We start from the raw sequence: 10,044 nt of genomic DNA, 5'->3' as shown, positions 1-10,044 counted from the left end.
TGAGTTACTTTTGATAGAAGTAACTAGTAATGTAACTAAGTTACTAATTTAAAGTAACTTACCCAACACTGGTGATGATGATCTCCCATTTGACTACATCCCAAAGGTGCTCTGCTGGAGTGAAATGTGGTGACTGTGGTGAACTCCTTTTCATTTTCAAGAAATCAGTTTTAGATGATCTGAGCTTTGTGACTCAGTTTGCTCCGTTACATCAAACTCTGAACCTACTATAAGAATAGAAATCAAGAGTTATCAGACTAAGCAATGCCCAGTTTTCTTACATAACTTGCACACCTTGATTGTACAGAAGTTATTTAAGTTAATGTTGCTATCCTATCAGTTTGCAGTCCGGCCAGCAGATTGTGGCGACATGTGGGACCATCTGGCTCCATAAACAATGACACTATCAAATTAACTCCAATCACCTTTTTCCCCATTCTGGTGCTCATTTTGAACTTTAGCAGGTTGTCTTGATTACGTTTACATAGAGGCATGTTTAGAGGGGGAGGAGCTTGGAGTGGCATCCCCCCCCCCCTTTAGTAATCTTGCAATGGTCAACACCATTGGATGTAAGCTTGGTATCAACAATTAGAAATGTAAGTGAGTATATTTACTCCAGTAATTTACTGAAGCAGAGATTTATTGTACTTGTACTTTATTTAAATGCTTCCTTGTTATGTTACTTTCCGCTTTTGATTCCATTTTATTTTGGATACAATTGTTATAATTTCATACTACATAATACTCATTTTAAAGCTTAGCTTCTTTTTATTTTGTACATTAATTGTATTTGTTTTATAAATGAACCTATTGAACAATATATCAGGAATCAAACTCATCAACAGCTGCCTCGTTAAAGAGACGAGAAAAAAATAGCCATTCTATATAAAGAGTGTGTTTACTTTAGGCACTTTGAATACATTTTGATTATATAACTTGTGAACTATTAAGCTGTTTAAGTGTAATTACAACTTTTACTTAGGTTAAGTCTAAATACTTTTTTCCACCACTTTTCACACAATAAACTTGTAATAAAACACAAGGTTGCACACCAAAAATCATACCCAATAATTTCTGTCAGTTTTCTGATCTTTTTGCAAATCAAATATTTAAATTCCCCCCTCTACTGTATTCTTGGTCTCTGCCGTGCCACCACATTTAAAAAATCTTGAAAATGCCCCAGTTTATGTGTCTGAATGCACTGAGCTGCTGCCATGCGATTGGCTCATTAAGTATTTGCATTACCAAGCAGCCAAACAAGTACACCTAATAAAGTGGCCAGTGAGTGTATAATTAGTTCTTTTGTGGTCATGTTTGCATGGATTGCTGCAGTGCATAGCTCAGGTAACCAAGTTTAGACACGCCACTGAACACTGTGTCTACTTTGTGCTGAATAGTCAGCTGATACTATTATGATTGAAACATGGTGATTTATGTGTAACCTTAAAGGAGAGGTGAAAACATGGTAGGTATGCATGCTTTCTCTTGGGTCTGAACTGCTCAGATTGTGGCGACATATAAATATAATTTTATAAAAAGCTTTTTGTGACTTGTACACCTCTGGTCTCATGGCCTGGAAGTCTAATCTTGACCACTTGTACATGTACATCCCTAACAGAGATCTCAGACTTGCACAGAGACAAGCATCAACTTCTTTGTTGAACTGACCCAGATCTTTATATGGAGGATCATCACTTCTGTTGAGAGCTGGGTCTCTGGATGCTATTTATTAACCGAAGCGCAGTCTTCAGTGGAAGCCTTCACTGGCTCAAGCCCAATAAACACAGAATCAGATTAGGAGCACAAACAGAAGCAAGAGCAAGAGCATTGTTTATTTTAACAATCACTGTGTTTTGCAGACTCCTGGGTCAAATTGTCAAAAATGAGTTCTCAGCTCTTTTGCCTTTCACTTGGTTGAATTTTGTGTTTTTTCTTAGATCTTTCTGGTCTAAGAAGACAGAAAAAATTTCCCAGGTAGTAATCAAAATTCATGATCTGAGGCATCATTTTAAGGAATTAGCAGCCTGTTTGTATCGATATAATATGCAATCAAGGCAAAAAGTCCATACCTGTAAATGTGGGTAAAAGTCAGCACTCTTGTTTTCCATCTAGACTTAGCGTATTGGCCAAGGAATACAAGATAACACGGCTATTCTTTGGAGAGGTCCACGCTGGCTGCTGACACGAGGAACTCTCTGTCCGGTAAATCTGCGCTCGAGTCTTAAACAGCCCGAAGCGAGCTGCGAGGAGAAAGAAATCCCTTCTGAAGTTACGGGTGAAAAAGGCATATAAGAAGGGGTTGGAGCATGAGTTGATGGGGTAGAATAGCACCAACAGTAGCTTGGAGTCTGAGATGGTGATGAGAGGCAGCTTGAGGGCAGCTGAGATGGCGAAGAAAGAGATCGGAGCCATGCAGATGAAGTCTGTGAAGATGAGGACGGCCATGCGTTGAGCCACACGGGTGTCGGCGTGGGCTGGCGCTGATGAAGGCTTGCGAAAGGTGAGGTAGATGCTGAGGTAGCAGCCGCATACACAGAAGAACGCCAAGATGTTGAGGAGGAGAAGACAGACCACGTAGAACTGGGAGACCAGGGACTCAACATCCATGGGGAGGCAGATGCTCACCTGCATGAAGAAATAAAAACAATAAACAGTATTCGGGGGTCTTGATACGTAATTCAACAATATAAACTATGGACTGGCAGGCTAAATTAGCAGACACCTACAGTATTAGGAGTAGTAGTAAAAGTAGTAGAGCAATAAAAGTAGAGTGATGGTTGGTTTAAGAAAGGAGTGAAGTACCACCTTGTAGTAATTGTATCAGCATGTAGTGGTGAAATTTAACACTCACTTTGCCATAGCTGCTGATCCCAACTGTGGGCAGCAGTGCAGCCAGCAAGGAGAAGATCCAGCCTATTGTCATGATGATGCAAGCGTGTCTCAGGCGAAGTTTGCGGTCAAGTCGCAGAGCATGCGTGATGGTGTGCCAGCGCTCCACGGTGATTGCTGTTAAGGTAAACACTGACAGCTCACTGGCAAACACCTGTAAATGACACACAGACACGCTACTTTACAATTCAAACACATGCTTGAATGAGCGTTGTCACTATGTGATGTGATGTGATGAATACACACCGTGAAGAAGCCTGCAGCATTGCAGCCCAAGCCCATCTGCCAGTCTATAGCATAGTTGTAGTACCGTCCACGTGTGAGCATATCCACGGTTGCAATGACTACCAGGTAGATGCCCATGCAGAGGTCAGCAAAGGCCAGGTGGCACATGAGGAATCGAGGAACAGTCAGCTTATAGCGGCTGCCTGATCACAGATAAAGAAGACAAATAAATAAATATCAGCAATAAAATCCACTTAGCAGATCCAAAGTACCAATGAGCCATAACATTAAATATTAAATGGTGAATAACATGGTAGCAATGGCATTAGCACCTTTAATGGGGTTGTAGGATATGTTAAGCAGCAAATGGGCAGTCACTTCTTTATTTCGCTGCTTTGGAAACGTGAAATGTGGGCAAGTAAAAGGAAGTTTCCAGACAATTTGGAGTAAACTGTCATGGCTAAACAGCTGGGTTAGAGCATTTCTGAAACTGCGTGTCCTGTGAGGTGCGCCTGAGGCTTTTCGAGGCCCATGGCAAAGGATGGCTAGTTCATGTGTCTAATCCCTCAGAATGGCTACAGTTTCCCCAAAACCTATGCTGCACATGAAAGGAAAGGTTTCAGAACCCACAGGGCATCCGAGCGTATTTCACACAGATATGTGTAACTGCAGACTGATCAGAGCAGCAGAGCCACAGCTTGGGTTCCTCCTGCCTTCGCTGCTAACAACACCCAAATTCAAAATATCTCAAAATTTAAGGCTATTGTCTCAAATATTTAAATTACGCATCTCAAGGTTTTGACTTACTAACTAAAACTTCTGAGTAAGTCAAACGTTTGAGATACCTAATTCAGAAAATGGAGTTAATAGCCAAAAATGTTAAATTATAGCCAAATAAAGTGGCAGAAACACGCTTTCATACATTTTGGTTAAGTTTAGGGGGAAAAGTCTTTGGTCAGGTTTCAGGAAATGGTCTCTGATAAAATAGATTAACTGAGAAGGTAAACAATGTATTAAAAAGTTTTCCTGGGTTTACTTTAAACCAGAAAGGCCTGAAGATCTGTCAGTTCCAGTGATGGAGCTGGAGAAATATTTATTTAGGTGTTCCAGACATAAATATCCAAATACCTTTTAATTACATAACATACCTAACAATACAAGGAGAACTACTGTGTTGCCCAGCAGGGCAAGGACAGAGATGATCCAGATGAGGATGCGTAAGGGGGCAGCAGACATTATATCTTCACAGGGGTTGAAGTCATCAGGGGCTGGGCTGCAGGTGATGGAGGTGGAGTTGGAGCAGTGTTCCCTGAAGAAGTGCAGGTTATTTTTAGCCTCGGGGTTGTCGCACAGTGAGTGCCATCCCGATCTAGTACACAACAATACACACAAAGTGGACAACACAGGAACAAAGTAAATGAGTTTTGTTTCAGCAACTGCTTGAGCTGTTGACTCAGTGGCATTTAACCAGAAATGGACAAATAGGATTTTGAAAAGACCATAAAACAAACCAACCCACACATTTGTGTACGTCCATGTAAGGGCTCATCCCAGTATCTCCCAGCATTTTCCTGGCATGCCTCACTTCAAAAGGCAAAAATGCTTCACGCCTAACAGCCCACATTATTATTTATGATCCAAAACAGCATAAAAAAATCTTGTTTGTTATATTTTCGCTTACAAAAGAAAATCAAATTAAATTTAGTTTCACTTCATAGTTTTTTTCCCAGCCTTTTTGTAGTCTTTATACCCCACAGTGAGAGAGCCACTGGATTGAAGCGACTGAATATAAGCTTCACAGACAGTTCACACTGTAGTGCCACATTTAATAAACAGTAAGAGTGGTTTCAATCCTACCAGGTAACTCTTTGCAACAAAGTGAAGAAGCAACTTCCCCCAAATCTCATACAATTTCCAAAAAAGCATCTTCAGGTGTCTTTTGACTGGCAGAGCACGTGTACCTGTTTCGGTGCATGTTCAGGAAGGCGCAGCAGTGTGATGGGTATGTCAGCTTTGCCTGGCGTAGTTTGGTAAAGAGCTGAAGAGGAGGAAGTTCTTTCAGGTTGAAGGCTGACTCGGCGATCAGCCTCTTGAGGCCTCCAAGGATCGAGTCTGGCAAAGAGGCGAGGGCTGTTTCGGAGATGTCTCTGCAGAAGCAAGCGGAGAAAAAAAGCGAGTTAAAATTTTATTTCCGGAATCAATATCATGCTTAAATGGACAGTTCACCCCCAAGAAGCAAACAGACATACTTTTCCTCTGGGCTCTAGTGGTATTTATTGAAGTAATTCTTTTGGTGTGAGCTGCTTGGTTTTGAAGACATTTCTGGTCAAAATTTCTGTCATTTCTCGAACGTAATAGAGTCTTTCTTTGAGGTAGTTAAATTGTCTACAAACAAACTTTAAAAAACTCAACAAACCTTGTTTTCTTTCTACTCTACTCAAAGACCACATCAAAAAAACCAGAGCTCAACTGATGAACATAGAAAATAGTGACTGCCCCCCAAGAGTTCAAAGGTTGGTGGTGGAGGAGATGGATAAAATGCCCTAGATAACCTACGCAAGCTTGACATGGCCTGAAAGGGAAGTTAACATATCACAAGCACTTTAAAGAGTAGGTCCTGGCACAGATAACCAAGAAGAAATAAGACAGATAACATAAGAGTGTGGACCTTCTTTGGGGAACTTACATAAAGGCCTTATCACCTGGTGGAAGATGGGATTTCCCTGTAATGAGGGGCATGTGCACATTATAAGACATAATGATAAACCTTAATGGCCTCCATTCACGATTGAGCTGTAATGGAAGCAGCAGAAAGCAAACAGTTCCTCCTGCTCACAGGAAGCTTTGTCAATATGTTTTTGTTGTTGAGTAACCTGGCCATGTTTTGGGAAAGAGACATTTTTTCTTGGTATTTTTTAAGCCTTTTTCTGCCTTTATTGGACACCAAAGCTAGGAGAGAGAGTAGGAGAAAACATGCGACAAAGGGCCTTGAGTTGAATTTTAACTCGTGCCACTGCATTTACGATTTTGTCTCCTGGTGTCTTAAAATTTTTACAGAGTGGTCTTCAGCAACAAGTTTCCAGGCTTTCAGAAGGACTTTCAGTCTTTCTTTGGACATTGGCTGCTTTTTCACTCAGTTTCAGTCCGATCCTCGAAACTTACCATTTTCACAAGGAAAGTTGGGTTATTTTGTTCAACTACTGAACACTCAGCTATGAATCATTCAAGCATAAAAATAGCACCTAACTCAAGTGATTAACCAGTGCCGTGTCTATACATAACAAAAATCTCAGCGAAGAACCAGTTCTAAATTGTATCTTTAGGCATTTTGTTACAAGCAGCCTGTCACAGAAACACATCATTTGTTCCAATTTCTTCAACTGAATATACCAGAAATACTAAAATAATACCGCAGTTTGACAGGCATAAAATACATTTTTTTTAGCCAAGGTGATTCCCTAAGAGCTGTTAGCCAAAAGCTTGGCAAATCATGTTATTGTGTTCAATGTGTTGAAAAATGAGGGAAACTGGACAAGTGGAGGAGAAAAGAAGAAGTAGCAGCCCCTAAAACTATCGACAGCAGATGAACAACAACATTTGAACTTCCTGTCCATAAGAAATGGGAGGAAAAAAATCCAGCAAAGACGTGACACAGGGCCTGAGAGACGCATCAGGCCCTTCAGCTTATCCATCTGCTGTTCACTGAAGGCTCATGAGAAATGCTCTCAGTGAAAGGATGGCTGTCAAGAAGCCCTTCTTAAGGAAGCAAAACAGGAAGAAAAGGCTGAGGCATGCCAGATTACACAAGAACTGGACTGAAAATCAGTGTGGATGGGTCTTATGGAGTGATGAATCTGAAGGTGAAATTTCTGGTGCAAATCGTTATCACAGCGTGCGGGTTAGGTCAGGACAAACTCTCTCTCACTTGCGTTCTACACTGTTTTAAAGAATCACTGCATCCATTTACAATTTTCACTCTAAAATATAAGATTTCTGCACAGTACTATAATATTTTTTATGGTTTAAGCACCGCAAGGCAAGTGTCTTTTAGTTCTGTCACATGTAAGTGAAGGCAAACAGTTCTACAGCTAATATCTCCAAAGCTGGGAAACCCACACCAAAACAATCTAGATGGATAAATGTCACCACAGCCCAGAGGAAAAATGCATTAATTTAATTTAGGGGTGAACTGCCTTTTTAACAGATTCTCCTCTTCCCCTTAGTGTGCTGTCTGTAATAGAGATTTGATCAGTTCATAAAATATAAATTTTCATGAAATGCACTTAGATTTAAGAGAAGTGCCAGCTGAATAAAAAAAAAGAAAAGAAAGAAGCTGAAGAGAAGCTACTGTTTGATTGCCAAGTGACTGCCAGGGAGTGAAGGAAAAAAACATCACAGTGATGACAGTCCAAAAGAATAACAAATAATTTGTCTGATTCTTACTTCAGTAGACATGTCTCTTTGTTAGGGGAATAAACAGAAATCTCTATTTCCAGGTAGAGTCCATCATGTTCACCTGACCCTAAACTATTTTTAATCTTAGATCTGTAAAGATTTTCCAAGTCTGTGCAGATATCATCTCCCACCCCCTGCTTTCTCCAACATTCTGACTTTAATAAGTTATGATGAGCAGGGTGAATCATTTAGGCGTGAGTTACTGTTGAATGTCATGCTTACAGTACCACCAACTCACTGGAACCCACAAAGGCACTGGGACTGATGTGAGTAAGCTGTCGGTTGCCTCTTAGGAACCTGAGAGCAAGGGAGAAAGAGAGAGTGGAGTTAAATGTGTATGTTTTTTTTTTTTTTTTAATCTTCTGTTTGTAATTGTGTCTCTGCCTGTGACTCACAATCTGTGCATCTTTGTTCCGTTGAAGGCGTCACTTGCCACCTCCTTGATGCCATTTCTGGTGAGCCGTCTGTCATTAGAAAGGGAAGCCAAATTACAGTCATGTGGCTCCAACACAGAACATTTCCAACTGTAAACTTACTTAGCTATCAATGCCAATTTTAGTGTTTGCACTTCTTTTGTTCTCAGTGAGTAAAGCTGTACAAATACAAAGGGTTTTAGTGCAACACTGAGTAAAGCGTTGATATGATTGTGTCGCCTTCTACTGCCTCTTCTGCTTCCTACTTTTCTTCTGTATTTAACAGTATGGATCTCAGACGCTGCCATCAAAATGTTTTGTTGGAAGGATCCTGCATTTATGGAAAAAAAATCCAGCTTCTTCTTGCTGAGTGTTGATTGCATCCTTTTATCCATCTCTATTAATTTACAGCCAGCAGCCTTCTGGATTACTATAGCACAAAGTCTGGTAGGAAAAAAAGATAATAATAACAACTAGCCCGGCACTGCTGACTGAATTGGAGAACATCGAGTTCTGTAGATAAAAGCTGCACAAACAAAGATGGTTTTGTTCGCTTTTTTACTGCGCAGTCACAGAATAATAAACTTGCTTTGAAGTCTGGGTGCAGAGAGTCACAGCCTACCAATGATGGCCCTGAAGCTTTGAATTTGAACGAATATTTATTTATCAGACACAGAATTTAAAGTAGACTTTTTGCTCTTCATAAGCTGAAGACTATGCAGTTTGATTCCCAGTTATCAGAGTTCATAAGAGGTAACTGGGACTGCAGAGTGCATTTATTCCTGTAGGAATGATGAGTGAGTGGCATTTAGTGATACATACTTACATATTTTACATGTAAAAGCAAATTTGACATTTATTTCCTTCAACTGGTACCACCCTTTCTGAATTAGCTTAGTACAAAGCCTGGAAGGAAATAATAATAATGATAAGCCTGGCACAATTCAAAGGTTTAAAAAATCCACCTACTCCCTCCTGTAAGACTCATTAGTTAACACATTATATTGTTTTTTTGAAAGTGTAAAAAAAACAACAACCCCAAATCAAAACAGTTTTACACGAGGTTATGTGCCAGACTATTTGTTGGATAGGTAGAGTAACTTCCTGACTGCCCGATAAGCTACTTAAAGCCAAGAAATAGTCAGACATATCATCCCTGTAAAACCACAAGAGCTGAACAAATACAATTTTTATTAGTAGATAAATTATAAATTAAGTTATACAGTAAATTATACAGAAATGTGGCTCCACTGCTGTCTCCTATGTTAAGCTAACTTTTAAGCTAACCTATTGCTGGCTAAAGCTCCTGGTGATTTAGGCACATTAAACAAACAGCTAAACTACTGCTACAAGTAAAAGTAGTGCTGTCAGCAAAGGTTTTTAAAATCAAAAAGGTCACACTGGCTTCAGTAATACGGGATTGATATCAATAATTCATTAGCAATTAAGCTGCATCTTCACTACTGGAAGCTGTCATGGTTGAACTAATGCTAACTCAAATTTTTGATCTGTACCAAATGACTGCTAACAAAGTTTTCGTAGGACTCTCTGAAGTCCTGTTAAAAATTAAACACTAAAACTAAACTCCCCAGAATTTGGTGGCTTGTAGAATCACCTTGAGTAGCATAACTTTGGTAAGTTGTTTCTGTATGACTTTATCGGTCTCTTACATCATTGTGGAGAACCTTTGGCTCACTCTTCTGTACAACATTGCTCTATTAGTATGTGGGTTGATTTAAAATCTTAATTTTTAAACTAGCAGCAGTTTTTTTTACAGATGAAAATGATTGAGTGAAAGCATCAAGAAGCCTTAAATAGAGGTAATTAATTACCGCTATCTCAAAATTACACTTATGCTTTCATTGTTTTTTTTCAAAGAAAACAATCTGTGACATATGCAAAAAGCAAAAAAATTTAATTTTATGTTAGATTAATGATCTGCTGCTGAAAAGGAAAGCACAAAAATTTATAAAAGGCAATAAAAGTATGAGTATGAAACATAGAAAAAAGGAGAAACTCAGTGAAGAGGGCAAAGAGCATTTCGTGGAACATTCATCACTGT

General features: G+C 39.6%; 1 protein-coding gene across 1 annotated transcript in view; it reads right to left on the bottom strand.

The window, feature by feature from the left end:
* Window positions 1-1,813: 1,813 nt before the first annotated feature.
* fshr (follicle stimulating hormone receptor) overlaps window positions 1,814-10,044 on the bottom strand; it is a 16,259-nt gene continuing 8,028 nt past the window's right edge. Inside the window, exons 6-12 of the mRNA XM_013911661.1 lie at window positions 7,965-8,033; window positions 7,792-7,866; window positions 5,076-5,261; window positions 4,263-4,483; window positions 3,136-3,317; window positions 2,852-3,043; window positions 1,814-2,625 (exon numbers count right to left, since the gene is read on the bottom strand). Of these exons, the coding sequence (XP_013767115.1) occupies window positions 2,089-2,625; window positions 2,852-3,043; window positions 3,136-3,317; window positions 4,263-4,483; window positions 5,076-5,261; window positions 7,792-7,866; window positions 7,965-8,033 (1,462 nt within the window). The 3' untranslated portion in view covers window positions 1,814-2,088. The remainder of the gene's footprint in view (window positions 2,626-2,851; window positions 3,044-3,135; window positions 3,318-4,262; window positions 4,484-5,075; window positions 5,262-7,791; window positions 7,867-7,964; window positions 8,034-10,044) is intronic.

Source organism: Pundamilia nyererei, unplaced genomic scaffold (genome assembly GCF_000239375.1).
Source record: "Pundamilia nyererei isolate P.nyererei 1_Seehausen unplaced genomic scaffold, PunNye1.0 scaffold00069, whole genome shotgun sequence".
NCBI lineage: Eukaryota > Metazoa > Chordata > Actinopteri > Cichliformes > Cichlidae > Pundamilia > Pundamilia nyererei.
Note: the sequence above shows the minus strand (reverse complement) of the source record. Positions and strands in the feature narration are given on the sequence as shown.